The sequence below is a fragment of the Pan paniscus genome, chromosome 2, assembly GCF_029289425.2.
Source record: "Pan paniscus chromosome 2, NHGRI_mPanPan1-v2.0_pri, whole genome shotgun sequence".
Classification (NCBI taxonomy): Eukaryota; Metazoa; Chordata; class Mammalia; order Primates; family Hominidae; genus Pan; species Pan paniscus.
This window is the reverse complement of record NC_085926.1, coordinates 58,161,730-58,181,812: the sequence shown is the minus strand read 5'-3', so window position 1 is coordinate 58,181,812 and position 20,083 is coordinate 58,161,730. Positions and strand designations below refer to the sequence as shown.

General features: G+C 47.3%; 1 protein-coding gene across 1 annotated transcript; it reads left to right on the top strand.

The window, feature by feature from the left end:
* Nucleotides 1-115: 115 nt before the first annotated feature.
* On the top strand, nucleotides 116-19,587 carry DNASE1L3 (deoxyribonuclease 1 like 3). The gene is made up of 8 exons (XM_003811628.5): nucleotides 116-695; nucleotides 3,139-3,227; nucleotides 5,872-5,961; nucleotides 6,551-6,663; nucleotides 10,358-10,470; nucleotides 13,493-13,650; nucleotides 18,012-18,108; nucleotides 18,648-19,587. The coding sequence occupies exons 1-8, from the start codon at nucleotides 555-557 to the stop codon at nucleotides 18,762-18,764; spliced, it is 918 nt and encodes a 305-aa protein (XP_003811676.1). The 5' UTR covers nucleotides 116-554; the 3' UTR covers nucleotides 18,765-19,587.
* The last annotated feature ends 496 nt before the right edge of the window (nucleotides 19,588-20,083 follow it).

Here is a 20,083-nt window from a genome sequence, read left to right as displayed (position 1 = left end):
TTGACCTTACTTTACACCACCATGGCAATTAGAGTCACAGTCTGGGTGTGTCTGAGGACAGCAGGCCGCCAAATCCCAGTGATTTAGAGAAAACCGAGCAGAATTTCCCATGCCTCCTGCCTCATTGTCCCCCAGCAGAAGGTTCCGTCACCCCAGGTGCCCTCTAGGGTGGACCACTTCCGAGTTCATCCACTGTCAGGAAAAGGCACGTGGCATGCAACCGCAGGACCGATGACTAGATGACAGAGCTGGCTCCCGGTTGGGATATGAGTGACTTTGTGGAGGATGGCACCTAAATGAGGCATGCCAATTTCCGCACCAGGGTGACGAACACAGGGGCTCCTAAAAGGCTAGCCCAATGTATCTGTATTTCCTTGGGGATTAAAACCCATGATCTTCAGTTCCTCAGAGAACTGAAAGTTGCAAGGAGAAATCCAGTAATTCCTGTTATCTGCAGGCTTTATAAGTCAGTGGAGCCTGCGGAGGTGGCCAGAATCCGGCACTCTAAGCACTGCTGTCTTCTCACGGAGTCTTGAAGCCAGAGCAGCGCCAGGATGTCACGGGAGCTGGCCCCACTGCTGCTTCTCCTCCTCTCCATCCACAGCGCCCTGGCCCTGAGGATCTGCTCCTTCAACGTCAGGTCCTTTGGGGAAAGCAAGCAGGAAGACCAGAATGCCATGGATGTCATTGTGAAGGTGAGCCCCTTTCCTGGGAGAAGGATCCCAGACACCCCTCACACCGTCTCTCCTGTCTGCAGACTTTAAGAGACTCAAGGAACTTAAAGTTGGCCCTTAGGGGGAATGTAGAAGCTGGCTTGGAACAATAACCACTTCAACTCTCTGTACCTCCTGCCCTCATCTTAAAACAGGGGTGATAACAATGGCTCCCTCCAGGGTTGCTGGGGGGACTACAGGAGTTGGCAAATGGAAAGCTCTTAATGTAGTATCTGGCTCATTATACATTCCAGATAAGGGTTAGCTATTATGATTTTTATTGCTATTTATTGAATGCCTGTATCAGGCACTATAAGCACATGGTTTCATTTCATAATCTTTATGAAGAGGGACTATTACTCCCCATGTAGAGGTGATGAACAAAGAAAGATGAAGTAACCTTATACAGCTACTCCTTTTCACCAGCAAAGCCCAGCTCCTTTCTCTCTCTTTCCTTTTCTTCTTTCTTTTCTTTCTTTCTTTCTTTCTTTCTTTCTTTTTCTTTCTTCCTTTTTCTTTCTTCTTTCTGTCTTTTCTTTCTTCTTCCTTTCTCTTTTTCTTTCTGTTTCTTTCTTCCTTTCCCTTCCTTACTTTTTTCCTTCCTTCCTTCTCTCTCCCATCCTCATCATCCCTCCCTCTCTTTGTCTTTCTTCCTTCTTCTCCTCCTTCCTTCCTCTCTCCCTCTCCTCTACTTCCCCACTCCTTCCACCTTCGCTTACGCTTTCCTTGGGTGATATACCCAATGTCTGGGGACACTGCTTGCTTTCTCTGGAGTCAATTGACTCCCTTTATCCTACAGGTTAATTAATTTTTGATGCTGGCAACTTAACCCTTTCCCAGGACTCTGGAAAGGTACTTATTACCTTAGGAAACCTGAGACACCATGGTGTGGTAGGGGGGCCAGGAGCCCTGGGTCCAGATTCCACCTACCAGACTTGTGAGCTTGGGAGGCCCTGCCCCTCCCTGAACCACCAGCTCCCCTAGTAAAATGGCGACCACATCCAAATACCACCTGTAGCACTGGCTGGTGAAGAGAACTCAGGGTGCCTGAGGCACCCAGCAGAGCCTGCAGCAAGGTGGGTATTCATGAGCCAGAGACGCTGCTGTTGCTCTCATTGGGAAGGAGGATTGGAGTGAGGACTGGCAGGCTCTGTTCTTCCTTGGACGAGCCTCTCAGACCCGGGTGGCCCTGCCCTTTGGGAGGTACCCAAAGCCTTCTAGATGGTATTGTTTAGCCAGGATAGCAATGCCAAGCCTGTGGGAACCATGACAAGATTGTTCAATGGGAAACCCTGACATGCAAGGCAATGATTTTCCCCACTTCACACATGGCCCGTGGAGCCTGGGTAGCCACTGAGTTCCCATCTCCTTCCTCACTGATGAAACCCGGCTGTCTTTTTGTTCCTTGGTGAGTCCATCATGGGGGCTTGAACTCTGCATCTCCCCTGAGCAGCTGTGTCCTGCAGAGCATGTCCGAAGTCCTTGTCAAGGCTGCCTCACCCTCCCCATCCTACCAAGTGGCCATCCCCAAAACACTGCAAGAGCTACCCTACAGGGCACTCACAGTCACCCGAGAATGCCAGGCATTCAGAATAGGATTATCTCTAGCGCCCATTGACCAAGCACCTCCTATAGGTGCTAATTTTTGTATTTTTAGTAGAGGCGGGTTTCACCATGTTGGCCAGGCTGGTCTCGAACTCCTGACCTCAGGTGATCTGCCCATCTTGGCCTCCCAAAGTGCTGGTATTACAGGCGTAAGCCACCGTGCCCGGCTGGGACTGTATTTTAACAGTTCAACATGGTGGGCTTTGTAGTCACGCAGACCTAAGTTCAAATCCTGACTCTACCACCTATCCTGGCTGTATGACTTTAAGCTAGTCACTCAACCACTCTGAGCTTGGTTTCTGCCTATGTTTAATGGGCTAATAAGCATAGTTACCCCATAGGGTTGTTGTAAGGCTCAGAGTACGTTTGCAGTAAATGTCAGCTTTTATAATTATTATCATTATAATTATACCTCTTTATTTCTAATCCAGTCTATTATCTTTGCTTACTAAGGGCTTAATAAATATTTATTATTATTATTGTAATTATTCAAGCAAAGCCAAGAGGCAGGATATTGTGGGGAGGTCATGAGCAAGGGGCTCTGGGCTTGAATTACATAGGTTCAAATTCTGCCTCCGCCACTTTCTAGTAGGGTGATTGGGAGTGTAATTTACTCAACTTTCTCTGAGTCTCATGCTCCTCTTTAAAATGTACATAACAAAAGCACCTACCTACCTCAGGGAGTCCTTCATTTAGTTCAGAGAAGAAATTATTTTAATAAGCACTCAGTGCAATACTTAAAAACAGTAAGTGTCCAATAAAAGGTTTTATTTATCTGTGGTAAATGACCTCAAACCCCTGGGAATTCTCTTTCTTGCAGGTCATCAAACGCTGTGACATCATACTCGTGATGGAAATCAAGGACAGCAACAACAGGATCTGCCCCATACTGATGGAGAAGCTGAACAGGTAACATGGGGAAGGGTGGGCCCTCTAGGGCTCAAGGTCAAGTGCAAGGGCATCTGAAAACCCCTGGGAACTGAAAGTAATGTGAGATCCCACACTTGACCACCAGTTCACACAGCCAGTGTTGCCCAGGAGTCCAGCTCCCTTAGCCACGGTCCTGAGAACTTTCAACCAGTTGATTTTACTGTGATAAAATAGAATAGGGGAAATAGATGAGGGGTCTGGACACAGAAAAAAGTGAAAAAAGCAGATGAGGCTGAGCTAAAAAGTACAGTTATGAAGAAAATGTTGGAAAAAAGAGAAAAGATTAGAAACCAATAGTAGAAGAAAGATAATAAAATTACAATATGCTCACACACAGGAATATTATGCAGCTGTTAAAAGTCATGCTGGTGGCTAGGTGTGGTGGCACGTGCCTATAGTCTCACCTACCTGGGAGGCTGAGGTGGGAGGATCACTTGAGCCCATGAGGTTTAGGCTATAGTGAGCCATGATCATACCACTGCACTCCAGCCTGGGCCACAGAGCAAGACCCTATCTCTTAAAAAAAAAAATCATGCTTGCTACAGAATAAGTTAGAGCTAAATATTCCAGCATGGAATAATGGCCACAATATATTGAAAAAAAGCAAGTTGAGAATTGCAGGTAAAATAGCCCATTTGAGTCATCGTGTTACATGAATAAGGGTGTGTTTGTGTTTCCATGTGCATAGAGATGAAAGACTGGAAGGATGCTCTCCAAACTATTAATAGTGGTTACTTCTGGGGGGTGTGATCAGAGAGCTGTGGTGAAAGGGGTTAGTGAAGGAGTGAGGGGCACTTGCTTCTTATTGTAGTACTTTTTAAATCTGAGACTCTGTCGCCCAGGCTGGTATGCAGCAGCAAGATCTCGGCTCACTGCAACCTTTGCCTCCTGGGTTCAAGTGATTCTCCTGCCTCAGCCTCCCAAGTAGCTGGATTTACAGTCACGCACCCACTATGCCTAGCTAATTTTTGTATTTTTAGTGGAGTCGGGGTTTTGCTATGTTGCCCAGGCTGGCCTCAAATTCCTGACCTCAAGTGATCTGCCCCTCTCAGCCTCCCAAAGTGCTGGGATTACAGGTGTGAGCTGCTGCACCTGGCCATCTCAGCAAGAAACACTTAATAGGGACTTTTGAACAAAAGCCATGTCTGGGTCTTGGGCAGGAGCAAGATGAGATGGTAGATCCTGGTGCCATCATCCCCCAGCCTCTGGGCTTATCCATCATAGGGAAGGAATGTGTAGGACAATTGTAGGGACAGGCAAGAATCCATGTCAATCTGCCTAAGGGCTTCCCTTATAGTAAGGGAACTGAGTGGGGGACCTGCCTGAGTCACCCAGCCAGGAAGTGGCCAAGCCTACCTTTGAACTTGCGTCACATCTGATCTCATAGCCAGTGCTCTATTCTATGTCATCTCAGCCTTCCTTGGAGTGTCCCCAGTCAGGCTTATGGGAGACTGAGGGGACAGGTTTGTGGGGGACTGAGGGGACAGGTAGGCTCCAGTCATCTCCTCCACAGTCAGTCTAGGGCGAGTCTTTTCACCACCAGTGGTCTTGGCACTCCCCAACCTATCTAGACTGTCGCGGACTCCAAGCAGAGCCAAGCCTGTCTCTTTATCCCCCACAAGCCAGGATGGGCCTTAGTCACTTTGCAACTAAGTCACCACAAGCAGTTTGCTAACTCAGGACTTGGCAGGCTATGTTCAAAATAGGGCCAGTCTCCCCAAAGTGGAAGCCCGGCAGAACCTACTGTTCACACTCCTGGGGCCCCAGGGGCTGAGTCTGCCTTAGAATACTGCATCTGAAGTCCCAGGAATTTCTGTAAGGTCTAAGTTGGCCCCTAAATACCCCTTCTGCTTTTTTTCCAACTGAATCTGAGAATATGCTGCAGCTTTAGACATGCCCTAGATCTTTTTGTAAGCAGATAGAGTGAAATTGTGTTAGGCTCTGCCCAGAGTGGAGTTATCAGCAGGTTTGGTAAACACACAGAAAGAGTCCGCTTTCCCTGGTGCAGGTGAGGGGCAAGGTCAATGGGACTTCATGGCTGTATCCCCAGCACCCAGGATATAAACAACAGTGAATTGAAATCATGGTCCCAAAGCTTGTAAAAAAAATGCCTGGAGGCTTTCAGAGGAGAGAATATTCCTGCTTATCATAAATGCTCAGGAGTGGTTCGTGGACACGGACAGGTGGCCTGATGACATTTATTCCACCAGAAAGCAAGAGCTGCAGCTGCAGCCATGGGCATGAGTGGGGTCAGGGGCTGATTCTGGCCCAGATTGTCTTCTAGGGTCTCAGTGGCCTCCCACAGGTACAGGCCAAAGCATGCGGGTTTTGGGGTGAGTTGGATCTAGGTTCAAATCCCAGCTTTGGGCTTGCAAACCATAGAAAGGGGGTAATGATAACACTCTCCTCATAAGGCAAGAAATAATGGCTGTAAAGATCCTGGCAGATGCCACATTCCAGCCAATGAATGGTGGCTCTTCTTACTGGACTCAAAGGTTATGATGAACAGTGGCCCTTCCACATGATGCCATTGGGCATATGGAGGCAGATTGGAAAGAAAGGAACATGTACAGTAGGGGAATGTTTATTCTTCAAGATGCAGTGTAAAATCTTTGTTTTCTAGAAATTCAAGGAGAGGCATAACGTACAACTATGTGATTAGCTCTCGGCTTGGAAGAAACACATATAAAGAACAATATGCCTTTCTCTACAAGTAAGTATCACCTATGCTCCCTGGAACATGGCCACCAATAAATCGTGAATCGAATCAAAATGCATGTCTTTTCTTCAAAACCAAATTTTGATTTCTAACCAATTCTCAGTGTTCATCAAAATAATTGCTGTCAAAACTAGGGGCTTATGCAAAGTATTAACTCTTCAAGCTGAAAACACAAGGGGTCTCCAAACACCTAATTTGTTGGTTGGTTCCATGGTTGGCAGGCCAGGAGTTCTTTACTCCTCATAGTCAAGTCCTGGCCCAGGGCTGGAAAGCTGAGGTTCTCAGCACAGCTGATTCCTGAACTTCGTATTCTTTTCCTCTTCCTGCTAGTAATTTCTTAAGTCTGAACTTTAACTTTTGGGTGCCACAGATAACTAGTATGGCTCAGATCTTCAGCTCCCAGATTTGCAACAGCTCCCTGGCTGTTGAGAAGAGTTGACTTAGCCTTGTTCTCAGGAAAACGATCCTGTGCTTGAGCCTGCTCTGGAGTCTGAGAAAGCCATGGGAACCTACATTTCTGCTTCATGAAAGTAGTAAGAAAAGGGCTGACTCAGCTGGGAGGACTTCCTTTTCCTTCTTATAGGGAAAAGCTGGTGTCTGTGAAGAGGAGTTATCACTATCATGACTATCAGGATGGAGACGCAGATGTGTTTTCCAGGGAGCCCTTTGTGGTCTGGTTCCAATCTCCCCACACTGGTAAGACCCACAGGCCTCTCTCTCTGGGACCTCCCCAACGGCCCATGAATGCGCAGCAGCCTTGAGCATGAGCTCAGGTTTATGCAGCCCATTAGGGAGCATTAGGCTGGATGTGACAGTGCATTGCTTCTAATACTTCAATGTAGACGATGCAGTTCAGTGTGATGGCACCAGGCTTGCTTCTCAGAATGCCATGACTCAAGACTTCCCCAGCCCAGAACCCACTTTCTGGAAGCAATGGTAGTCCACTCTCTTTGGAGAGTTTAGGCTCATGGAGATTGTTTTCTGCAATTCCTTGGTACCTGTCAAGTACAACTCTTCCTTCCTTTTTAAAAATCCTGGCTGGGTGCGGTGGCGCATGGCTGTAATCCCAGCACTTTGGGAGGCTGAGACGGGTGGATCACCTGAGGTCAGGAATTTGAGACCAGACTGGCCAACATGGTGAAACCCCGTCTCTACTAAAAATACAAAAATTAGCTGGGCATGGTGGTGCGCACCTGTAATCCCAGCTACTCGGGAGGCTGAGGCAGGAGAATCGCTTGAACCAGGGAGGCAGAGGTTGCAGTGAGCCGAGATTGTACCACTGCACTCCAGCTTGGGCGATAGAGTGAGACTCTTGTCTCAAAAAAAAAAAATCCTAAGCCATGGCTTAGGTGAACCCCTAGCCTAGAGGCTCACTCTCCCTCCAGTCACTGCATCGCAGACTCCTCCACAGGCTGCAGCGGGTGAGGAAATCCAAATGGATTGCTCCCTGAACTCTAACAACAGTACTTGTACTGGCCCCTGATTAAGTGCCAGCCTCCTGTAATCCTTGCAATGACTGCAAGGTAGGGAGTAGGATTATCTCCACTTTACATTTCAGGAAACTGAGGTTTAAAAAGGCATGGAGTCACCCAGCTACTTAAATGGACAGGCCAGGGTTGTATCCCAGGCCACCATCTCAGGAGCTCATGTTCTTTTTTTTTTTTTTTCTGTTTTTGAGATAGGGCCTTGCTCTGTCATCCAGTCTGGAATGCAGTGGCATGATCTTGGCTCACTGCAACCTCCACCTCCTGGGCTCAAGCAATCTTCGCACCTCAGCCTCGCAAGTAGCTCAGACTATAGGCATGCACCACCACACTCAGCTAATTTTAAAATTTTTAAATAGCGAGATAGGTCTCGCTATGTTGCCTAGGCTGTTCTTGAACCCCTGAACTCAAGCCATCTGCCTGCCTTGGCTTCCCAAAGTGCTGGGATTACAGGTCTAAGCCACTGTGCCCAGCCAGTGGTTAACATGCAATGTTATGCAATGCTCGATGGAGTCAAGAATCAAATATTTTTTCAGTACCTACTATGTACCAGGCTCTGTTGAGGGCACTGGACAAGACAGAGGAGGTGACATTGGGCTGTGACCTGAAGAAGTCAGCCATACAGAGGGCTGGAGAAAGGGCATTCCACGTGGAGGGCACAGTGAGCACAAAAGCTCAGAAGTGGGAAGGAGGCTGGAATATTTAGGGGGATCAAAAAGAGGATGGGGGAGTGCAGTGGAGGCCTGAGGAGGAGAGCTGGCAATGAGGACACGTGGGGCCCTGGATGCAGCCTGCTGGGCTGAGTTCTGGCTCCTCTCTGTGTGACTTGAGCAGTGACCGCCCCACAGCCCGTGTCTGTTGAGGTAAGAGTGGGAATCCAGGCTGAGAATGAGGGGAAGTCCTAGGAAGAGCTGCTCAGAAGGCGACAGCTGCTGTTAGCAGGTGGGCCAGGCACGGCTTCTGAGGCTCGCGCACATTGCCACACTCAGGCTCTCAGTCCTCCAACGGTGGGGGAAAGTTTTCAGACACTTCACAAAAGTCTTTCGTGAAGACCATGCTAATTTTTAAATAGCTTTTTGGACCTTTTTTTCTTAATTACAAAGGAGTATAAACTGACAAGCCTCACTTTTTTTTTTTTTTTTTTTTTTTTTTTTTTTTTTTTTTTTTAGACAGAGTTTCGCTCTTGTTGCCCAGGCTGGAGTGCAGTGGCGTGATCTAGGCTCACCACAACCTCTGCCTCCCAGGTTCAAACGATTCTCCTGCCTCAGTCTCCCAAGTAGCTGGGATTACAGGCATGCGCCACCCCCCCCCAGCTAATTTTGTATTTTTAGTAGAGACAGGTTTTCTCTATGATGGTCAGGCTGATCTTGAACTCCCGACCTCAGGTGATCCACCAACCTCAGCCTCCCAAAGTGGTGGGATTACAGAAGTAAGCCAACACGCCCGGCCAATTTTTTTTTAACTAGAAAATGTGCGACTGGGCTCGGTGGCTCATGCCTGTAATCCCAGCACTTTGGGAGGCTGAGATGGGTCAGTTTATACTCTTTTTGTAACTCCCAGCTGGGTGTGGTAGCTCACACCTGTAATCCCAGCACTTTGGGAGGCTGAGATGGGTGGATCACCTGAGGTTGGGAGTTTGAGAGCAGCCTGACCAACATGGAGAAATCCTGTCTCTGCCAAAAAAAAAAAAAAAAACAAAGTTAGCCAGGCATGATGGTGCATGCCTGTAATCCCAGTTACTTGGGAGGCTGAGGCAGGAGAATCGCTTGAACCTGGGAGGCAGAGGTTGCAGTGAGCCGAAATTGTGCCATTGCACTCCAGCCTGGGCAACAAGAACGAAACTCTGTCTCAAAAAAGAAAAGGAAACCTTTAAAAAAAAAAAAAGAAGAAAATACAACCATAAATATATGCAATTTTTCCTGTCAATTAAAAAAAGAAAGAAGAGGGATAAAATACATCAGAAACAAAAGAAAATACAGATTTGCCACACACACAAAAAGGGGAAAATAAAAGCACTCACAATGCCAGCATGGAACACAGTTGTTATAAGTAAAATGTTTATTTAGAAACAGAATGCTTGTTCCCTGGTACTGCAAGGAAAAATCAACATTCAGATAAAAAGTTTTCTCAGCAAGCCAATTTTACTTTCTGCAGAAAGGGTGCTCCTTGCAGATGGAACAATGGCGAGAGCACACCTGAATAAAGGAGGGAAGCAATTTTTATCCTTTACTCAGCTTGTCCCTGCTACTGTGTCCTGTCTCTCTATTGGCTGGAGCGAGACCACACAATCTAAGCTAACCCGACTGGCTAATAATTTAAACCTTTCTTAAATAGGTAAAGGCAAGGGAGAACAAAGGAAAAGAGGAAGTTGCTTATACCAAATAGGGAAGGGGCAAAGGCTGTGAGCTGGAATGTGCCTGCGAGCTGGAATGTCCAGCACAAATATCTTGGTTAAGGTACAAGGACATAGAATGTACTATGTGCCTCTGAGCATGTCTAACAGCTACATAGGATAGAGCTTAACAAAGAGTTATTAGCACAAAGCAAGGAGGCTTGAAGGAAGTTAGTCTTTAAAGGAAACTATTATTTCTAACACTTATGATTTATTCTTTAATAAGAAGGGAAACTTTGAAGAGGAAACTTTTTTACTTTCTACAACAGTCTACCAGCTTTCTCTTAGCCATGAAGGGCAACTGGGAGAAATGAGTCTTTCGTGTACTAAAAATAGGCAGCCTAATGACCCCAAGATCATTAAAATCTCGGCCACTGGCTGGACCCTCTGGGAACTGGGGACCCAGACAATGCAGCCTGTGCCTTCTGGAGGGGACAGCCTGTTTCCCTCCAGCAGTGTTTATGAGACCTTGACAGGGGAAGTGTGTGACCCCCGCCTCTTTCCTGTTTCTCAGCTGTCAAAGACTTCGTGATTATCCCCCTGCACACCACCCCAGAGACATCCGTTAAAGAGATCGATGAGTTGGTTGAGGTCTACACGGACGTGAAACACCGCTGGAAGGCAGAGGTGATGACTGCTGTGTCAGCCGAATTCCCATATAGCAGGGGCAGGCTCTGGTCCCTGAGTGGGATGAGTACCTCTCCAGGGAGGGGGAGAGGGAAGGGCATGTGCAGGCTACCACCACTTACAGCATTCTTTAAGGCCTTTCTTCAGCCCTAAGTATCCGTTTTGCTAAATCTGCCTGGGTACCCTGCATGTGGGCCTTGGGAATTGCCACACTTTCCCATTAATAACAGATGCCAACATTTACTGAGTGAATAGCTAGTGCCAGGCACTGTGCTGAGACTTGACATGGACAAGTTTATTTAATCCTCCCAATAATCCCTTGAGGTAGCTACAGTACCTTTCTCATTCCCACTTTGCAATTGAGAAGTGTGAGGCATAGAGCAGTCAGGATTGTTTCAGTTGCAAGGGACAGAATCTTAACATGGCTCATGAAAAAAAGGAGCAATTGATTGGTTTGTGTAACTGAAATGTCCAGGAGTACTTCAGGCATAGCTGGATCCAGGGCTCAGACAAGGTAATCAGAGCTTGATTTGTCTCTTCCTTTCTATCTCCTGGTTGCCCTTTCCTCTGTGTGGCTCCATTCTCAGCTTGGCTCCACCCCTGGGATGGCAGGACAGCCACCAGCAGCCTCCAGACCAAAATAAATTTTCTTTCCCACAAGGCAACAAATACTGTGGGACTGAGTCTCATTGGCTCTGACTGGGTCAGGTGTCCATCCCTGAACCAATCATTGTGATCAGGGTGTTGAGATACTCTGATTGGCTAAATCTGTGTCCACCCCAGCTCCACCCCAAACTCAGTTTGAGGTGGAGGAGGGATGGGTGGTCTCCCAAAGGAACTTGGGGTGCTGTTTTCACAGAAGGGGGCACATATTTGCCATCCCTATAGGCTCAGTTCTTTCCACTTTTGGAAGAGACCACTTGTGGCTGTGAGGGGCTGTGAAAGCTCTTGGTAAATATGGAAGTGCACCCAAGGGTTCTTCTTCTGTATTTCTCTTTTCTCGTTTCGGAATGTGACTCCTGTGATCCCCCTTCCTCCTCTTGAGTTCTGCTGCTCAAATGCAAAATGAATCAAATAAAGTGTGAACATAGTCCATCAGAGCTGGGGCATGGAAAAGACCAGGGGTGTATTTCATTGCTTATTAATAAATAGGTCAAAAGAAAGATTCATTCTTTCCAAAAATTATGAAATCATTCACTTATTAAACAAGAATGTATTGAGCATCTATTGAGTGTTGGGCTGTGGGGAGGCATCAGTGGCGTAAAAGTGAACAAGAGGGGAAACTGCTTCAGTGAAGCAGACTGGGATGTGATTCTTTTTTTTTTTTTTTTTTCCTTGAGATGAAATCTCGCTCTTGTCCCCAGGCTGGAGTGCAATGGTGCAATCTCGGCTCACTGCAACCTCCACCTCCTGGGTTCAAGTGATTCTCCTGCCTCCCGAGTAGCTGGGATTACAGGCATGTGCCACCATGCCTGGCTAATTTTTATATTTTTAATAGAAATGGGGTTTCACCATGTTGGCCAGGCTGGTCTCGAACACCTGACCTCAGGTGATCCACCCGTCTCGGCCTCCCAAAATGCTGGGATTACAGGCGTGAGCCACGGCACCTGGCTGGGATGTGATTCTTGACTTCACCATTTGAACCTCCCAGTCCTGTGGCCTAGAGCAGGTCACTTAATCTCTCAATCCTGTTTCTATAGAAGTTAGTGGGCCCTTGTACCTCCTATTGTTTATTGCTGCGAGGTGTAAATTTAAAAACACCTAGTGCTAGGCCTGGCACATAGTGAATGTTCAGCAAATCATGTCTATATTAGCAGAAGCTGGTGATCACTGAGGTTAAGGATGACACTCTGTCCTCAACTGAACCCATCAATCACGGGGAAAATTGTGATCACCAAGGTCAAAATAAAATGTTCTTGAAGAAAACTCTGAAGTCAGCAATGCCCCACCAAACAATAGCACAAACAAGGAAATCTGGCACTTCCTCTGGATTGTGGAATGTTGAAAATTCTGTTCTAAGAGCCTTGCAGGGAAAAATATTTCCAAGATAGGAAGTTTCTGTTGGTGGCCTTGGGTGGGGGTGGACAGCTCACTTGATGGTCCCCTCCCCTGAAGATGCCCCCACCTCCTCAAGGGACTGAATTTTCACAGAAATAAGTTTCCAACTTCAAAACAATAGGAGAGAAAGAGTGATGCCAGGGTTGTCAATACACCACCCAAATTCACTTTTCCTGCTTGAAAGCAAAAGGCGTTGATTCATTCGTATATTTACACCCTACAGTAGTTTGAGCCAGGGACAAAAGATGTGAGGGAATAGATTCACTGAAATTTTTTTTATCCACACCTGACTCTGCATGCTGAATTATGGAAATGTGGTGACTAAGAACAGCAAACATTCTCCTTCCTGTTAAGAACATCCTCCCTGGTACGCACTCGCCTGTCATCGACTCATCAAAACTGTGACTCAATTTTAAACAACAAAAAGAAATTTTTAAAGACCTTATATTCATTTGCTAGAGCTGCCATAACAAAGTACCATACTGAAGACTGGGAAGTTTAAACAATAGAAAGTGAGTTCGTCACCGTTCTGGAGGCTGGAAGTCCCAGATCAAGGTGTGCCAGCAGGGCTGGTGTCTTTTGGGGGCCTCTCTCCTTGGTTTGTAGACGGCCATCTTCTTCCAGTGTCTTTACATGGTCTTTGCTCCACTTTTCTGTGTCCTAATTTCCCCTTTTTACAAGAACGCCCGTCATATTGGATTAGAGCCCATCCATATGACCTCATTTTACCTTAATTCCCTCTTGAAAGGTTCTATCTCCAAATACAGTCGCATTCTAAGGTGCTGGGGGTTAGGACTTCAACATAGGAATTTGGCCGGGGTGGGAGCAGGGGGTAGACAAGATTCAGCCCATAACAGACCCTGTTGTTTACTGGGCCTGGGACGCAGAGTCTTTGCTAGAGTCCAGTGTGAAAGCATTCTGCAGCAGCACCCACCAGGTGACAGTTCCAAATCTTGTCTTTTAGAATTTCATTTTCATGGGTGACTTCAATGCCGGCTGCAGCTACGTCCCCAAGAAGGCCTGGAAGAACATCCGCTTGAGGACCGACCCCAGGTTTGTTTGGCTGATCGGGGACCAAGAGGACACCACGGTGAAGAAGAGCACCAACTGTGCATATGACAGGTAGGAGGCCCTGCAGGGTGCTGCTGGCTCACCACAGTGCTTGGTGTGCACTAGGAAAGACGCAAGGTGGCGGCTGGGCACTGTGGCTCACGCCGGTATTCCTAGCACTTTGGGAGGCCTCGATGGGTGGATCGCTTGAGTACAGGAGTTTGAGACCAGCCTGGGCAACATGATGAAACCCCGTCTCTACAAAAAATACAAAAATTAGCCAGGCATGGTGGCACACACCTATACTCCCAGCTACTCAGGAGGCTGAGGTGGGAGGATCGCTTGAGCCCAGAAGGTGGAGGCTGCAGTGAGCCAGGATTGCACCACTGCACTCCAGCCTGGGTAACAGAGTGAGACTTTATCTCAAAAATAAAAAATAAAAATAAAAATAAGAAAAGCACACTGCTTGGAGAGCTGAGTCAATTAAATGTCAGGCCCCTCTACTGGGTACCACATGCAGTGTGTGAACCACAGGACCCTATGCAGTGGCCCTGGGCACTGTAGCTTAGCAGAGGTAAGCACTGGCTTCGGTATCAGATAGGCCTGGATTTAAATCCTGACATTACCACTTCATATGTCCGTGACCAAGAGACAAGCTCTCTGTGTCTTTCATTTCCTCCCCTGTAAAATGGAAGTTATCCTAGTGCCTCACTCATGAAGATCCGATGTGGAGTAAATGAAATAACATGTCAGGCTGCTAGCACAATGCCTGGCATATGGCAAGTGCTCATTACATTCATGGGCTGTTCATTGTTCCATCACAAAGACTTACCGCAATTGATTCGCCCAATCCCCATCATTAGGCATTAGGTTATTACCAAGGGTTTGCTGTTATAAATACTGCTAAAATCAATATCCTCTGTGCATTTTGTGCAAGTATTTATGATTTCCTCAGGAAGCAACCCTAAAAATTAGACCAATTAGTGCAACGGTATTTATATTTTTAAAGCTTTAGCTACATATTCCTAAATGCAATGCATACATTTAAGTCCTAGCATTCCCTCGTGCTTTTTAAAGTCCCTTCAGGGATTTTCAAACAGCTTTCATCTTTGCTCCTTCAATGGGGACAGAGCGGGGAGTGCCTGAGGCGTGTGAATGTTAGTGATCTTCCATCACAGAGACCACAGGTGGGGAAACCCCTAGGAGCCTGGTCCCAGGTGGTGGCCACAGTTCCCAGAGCTCAGCCTGCCACGAGGAAGTGTGAGATGGCCATCTGCATGAGAGCCACCAGGCTACTCGTTTTCACTTCCTCTCGGAGTTTTTTTTTTTTTTTTTTTAGACAGAGTCTCGCTCTGTTGCCCAGGCTGGAGTGCAGTGGCGCAATCTCGGCTCACTGCAAGCTCCGCCTCCCGGGTTCACGCCATTCTCCTGCCTCAGCCTCCCGAGTAGCTGGGACTACAGGCGCCTGCCACCACGCCTGGCTAATTTTTTTTATTTTTATTTTTAGTAGAGACAGGGTTTCACCATGTTACCCAGGATGGTCTCGATCTCCTGACCTCGTGATCCGCCCGCCTCGGTCTCCCAAAGTGCTAGGATTACAGGCGTGAGCCACCATGCCTGGCCTGTTCCTCTTGGAGGTTTTGAGGCTGGTGTTTCCTTTGCAGAAGTTATCACTCTGCAAAGTGGGAACCCAAGGCGGGGAGTTACAGGGGTCTAAGTGCCCAGACCCCCTATTTTGAAGGACTTCCAGCAAAGCCGGGACGATGGCCACTCACTCACTTACACATGGCAGTTGTGTGCCCATGGGTAGGTCAAGTCCCTTCTCCAGCGCCATTCTTCTCCCCTGGCAAATGAGTGGGAAGTGATTGAAAATGATACAGAAGAATCAGAAGGCAACATGGCCACAGTAGATCAGGTTGCGGGTAGAACAGGTTAGAAAAAGATGTTTACTAAAAGGATCCTGATTTTATACACATGTATCCCAAAGGATGGTGGGATTACATGTGACATTTTAAAGATTCATTTCTTATTTTGATGCTCTGAATTTTGTTTCTCATAACAACATGTATAACTCTTGTGCCTCTTTTTTTTCTTTTTTTTGAGACAGAGTCCCGCTCTGTCGCCCAGGCTGGAGTGCAGTGGCACGATCTTGGCTCACTGCAACCTCCGCCTCCCGGGTTCAAGCGATTTTCCTGCCTCAGCCTCCCAAGTAGCTGGGATTACAGGCATACACCACCATGCCCCGCTTTTTCTTTTTTTTTTTTTTTTGGTAATTTTAGTAGAGATGGGGTTTCGCCATGTTGGCCAGGCTGGTCTTGAACTCGTGACCTCAGGTGATCCGCCTGCTTTGGCCTCCCAAAGTGCTTGGATTACAGGTGTGAGCCACCATGCCCGGCCTCTTGTGGCTTTCAAAAAGTCATAGGCCAGTTGTGGTGGCATATGCTGTAATCCCAGCTACTTGGGAGGCTGAGGCAGGAGGATCACTTGAGCCCAGGAGTTCAAGGCTTTAGAGCAACATGATCACATGCCTGTGAATAGCCACGGCACTCCAGCCTGGACAACATAGTGAGACCTGTCTCAATACAATAAAATAAAAAGTAAAATTAAATAAAATAAACGGAGAAAATAAAAAGCCATAAAAATGATGTTTTAAAAATGTAATTAGACAAGATGGTCTCAATTCCAGTCTTTGTTCCATGTTCACATATTTATCAAACACCTCTCATGTGCTGAGTGCTGGGGGAACATGCAAAGATGCCCAGGATCTGGCTGGTGCCCTGGACTGAAAACTTCACATGAACACTGGCCTGGTCCTGCACATCCCTAGAAGAAGTCAGAAATGGAAGAGCCTTTAACATGTCATTCTTTGCTTTCTGAGTCTTAAAGAAAGCTTTCACAAATGTCTAACTTGATGCGAAGAATTTACATTTGGGTTGAATTAAAAGCCGTAGCCCGGGCCGGGCGTGGTGGCTCACACCTGTAATCCCAGCACTTTGGGAGGCTGCGGCCGGTGGATCACGAGGTCAGGAGATCGAGACCATCCTGGCTAACACAGTGAAACCCCGTCTCTACTAAAAAATACAAAAAAAATTAGCCAGGCGTGGTGCCGGGCGCCTGTAGTCCCAGCTACTCGGGAGGCTGAGGCAGGAGAATGGCATGAACCCAGGAGGCAGAGCTTGCAGTGAGCCGAGATTGCACCACTGCACTCTAGCCTGGGTGACACAGAGAGACTCCGTCTCAAAAAAAAAGCCGTAGCTCCGGAGCGGTGGCTTACACCGGTAATCCCAGCACTTTGGGAGGTTGAGGTGGGCGGATCACCTAAGGTCACGAGTTCAAGACCAGCCTGGCCAACAGGGCGAAACCCCGTCTCTACTAAAAATACAAAAATTAGCCAGGCGTGGTGGCACACACCTATAATCCCAGCTACTTGGGAGGCTGAGGCAGGAGAATCGCTTCAACCCGGAAGGTGGAGGTTGCAGTGAGCTGAGATGGCGCACTGCACTCCAACCTGGGCGACAGAGCATGACTGTGTCTCAAAAAAAAAACAACAAAAAAAAAGTTAGTTGTGCTGGTGATGTTAGCAAATGCAGATATCAAAACTGTTGATTAGAATGGGGAAGGCCCAGTGGTCACTCATGAAATGGCAGTTTGACTCACCTTGCCATTCCTCGGGAAGTCACTCAGGACCACGTAGACCACAGCTGCATCACCCAACTTGGGATATGTTAGTTTGTTTCCAAAACTCATTTGACTACCTCATTCTTACTTTTTGTCATTATTGCAAAGCACATATACTGTGATTTTTCTCGATATTTTCCATTAAATCGCTTAATTTCTTGCTGAAATAAATTTTTAAAAGAAATTTCATGATACTAGCATGAGTAAGAAAGCAGCAGCATTTGCCATAAATTGAAGGTAACGTAAAAATTAAGTCCAGTGAAAATCACGCCTTGTTAAATTCTGCCTTAATTCTCTTGCCTGCAGAATGCTTGGAGATGGCAGCCTACTCTCTGTCAACACGGGACTGAGGGAGGTGTTAAAGACAAACCAGCACCTCCCTGAGAATTTCTCCATAATCAAATCAGGGAAAGTGAAAAATAATTGAAAAAGGAACAGCGTTCTCAGTACGCAAGTCATTGTTGTGTGGGATAGTGTGCGTGTGTCATATAAAATCTTCTCCTACTCCACCAGAACATTGCCCACACTGGGAGACAGTGTCCTGGTGTCCACAGAACCATGGCAGGGACTGATCCTATTTCACAGTTGTAGGCACTGTCCTTTAGGGTCACAGGCTAAAACCAGGTCTGGACTTTGAGCGCCACATGAAAAGGCCAGACTGCTCGGTTAATTCCAGACAGCAAACACAGACCTTGGTTTGATCTCAGCAATCACAGGTTGGATTAACACAACTGTTTTCCCTCCCCTTGTTCCAGGATTGTGCTTAGAGGACAAGAAATCGTCAGTTCTGTTGTTCCCAAGTCAAACAGTGTTTTTGACTTCCAGAAAGCTTACAAGCTGACTGAAGAGGAGGTAAGGTTGCCATCTTGTCTTTCTATGCCATTGTCCTGGAAAGATGAGTTAGCTTGGGCAACATGATGAGACCCCCATCTCTATGAAAAATTCAAAAAAATTAGCTGGGCATGGTGATGCATGCCTATGGTCCCAGCTACTTGGGAGGCTGAGGTGGGAGGATCACTTGAGTCCAGGAAGCGGAGGTTGCAGTGAGCCAAGATCGCACCACTGCACTCCAGGCTGGGCAACAGAGTGAGATCCTCTCTCAAAAAAAAAAAAAAAAAAGATGGGTTGATGTCACCCTTTGAGGTCACCACTGAAGACACAACATTGGGCACTAGACCTTGACCCTCAATGCCTATGATTCTGTGATTTGAGGCCCCTCCAAAATTTCTGATCAAGCTGGTCTTGGAATGACGCTTACCAGTGTGTGTTCTGTGGGGTGACTTCGGGCATTTCATCTCCCCTCCCTGGTCCTGAATTTGCTCATTGCTAAAATGAAAGCATCTCCCAGGCATCTCCTAATTTCCATGTCTACCTCCCCTTTCTCCTTATAGGCCCTGGATGTCAGCGACCACTTTCCAGTTGAATTTAAACTACAGTCTTCAAGGGCCTTCACCAACAGCAAAAAATCTATCACTCTAAGGAAGAAAACAAAGAGCAAACGCTCCTAGATCCAAGGGTCTCATCTTATTAACCATTTCTTGCCTCTAAATAAAATGTCTCTAACAGATATGAACTGCTCCCTGTACTTAGGAAACAAGAGTGATCCAACTGCTTTCATTTTTTGACCTGAATTTATTCTGACTTGAGCCAAATTGGAAGGAGAATCTTTTGTATCTCTCTTGGGCTCATACCTCCCCTGAATTGTCCAAAAGGGAACCAGGGGCATTTGTAGACCAAAATGATGATCTTCATGCCCTGAGCCAGAGCCCCATCCACTGTCACTGGCCCTGCTCAACTCTGTCATGCGAGAGGCTGCAGGGGGAGGAAGAGCGTCAGCTTTCAGTCCTCATGAGGGGTCCTGTTCCACACGCAATGACCAGAAACACCAAGGCCCCAGCTGCCCCTGTGATTTGGGCAATTAACTGTTTTAAGAGTCTGCCCCCTCCTCTCTGAGGTCAGGCCACCATCATGTCTCACAGTGTTGAGGGATAAAGGCCACTCCCACCTGGTTTCTCTGCCTTCGAATTGTCCTCCAACTCAGCCAGCCCAGGAAGCATCAGTGTCATCCTCTGAAATACTAATCTGACCACAGCCCACCCTCAGTCCCACCCTCTGCCCATAAATCCTTCAGCGGCTCCCATCACCATCGGAGAGAGCTCAGTCTTGGCCACCATGAAGGTCTCTGCTATCTGGCACATTGCGCCAGCCCCACCTTCTGCCAGGGTCCCACCCTGAACCCCTGCTCCAGGAGGCTGTCCTCCGCCCTGCATACCCCATGCTTCCCTCCCTGGGGGCCTTGGCTATGCCCCCCCCATGCCCTGCCCTATTCCAGAGCCCGGGCCAAGTGCCCCCAGCCCCCATGTGCGCCCTACCTCTATTGCAACATCCACCACATTATATTTGTCACCAAGGTCAGTGTTGGAGGTCTTTGGGGCCCCAGTGTGACAAACACCTAGTGGGCTGGCTGGGACTCGAGGATTTTGTTATCTTTCTGCAATCAAGGAGGCTCATTGGAGTCCAACACAGCACCATTTAGCCTGTATCCAAGGTGCCCATTTTTGTTTGTTTTGCTTTGTTTTCCCTGATGTTTCTTTGTTCAAGTCATACACGAACATGGCTAAATGTGTGAACAGTACCAAAGAATAAGCAGGGAAAAGGAATGCCGTGCCCTGACCCCATCCCCAAGTTTCCTGTCTCAGAAACAGCCCCTCTTCCCAGCTCATGTGTTTTTCCAGAGAGTCTGCACAGAAATGAGCACTACATGTAACCTTAAAAATACAAAATATAGCACACCATATGCATGGTTCCACTCTTCGCTTTTTTCCTT

Excerpts from the sequence above, each read along its gene's own strand:
- DNASE1L3 (XM_003811628.5), top strand. The coding sequence starts at position 555 with ATGTCACGGGAGCTGGCCCCACTGCTGCTTCTCCTCCTCTCCATCCAC. Across the intron at positions 696-3,138 it reads CCATGGATGTCATTGTGAAG|GTCATCAAACGCTGTGACAT; the intron begins GTGAGCCCCTTT and ends TCTTTCTTGCAG. Across the intron at positions 3,228-5,871 it reads CTGATGGAGAAGCTGAACAG|AAATTCAAGGAGAGGCATAA; the intron begins GTAACATGGGGA and ends TTTGTTTTCTAG.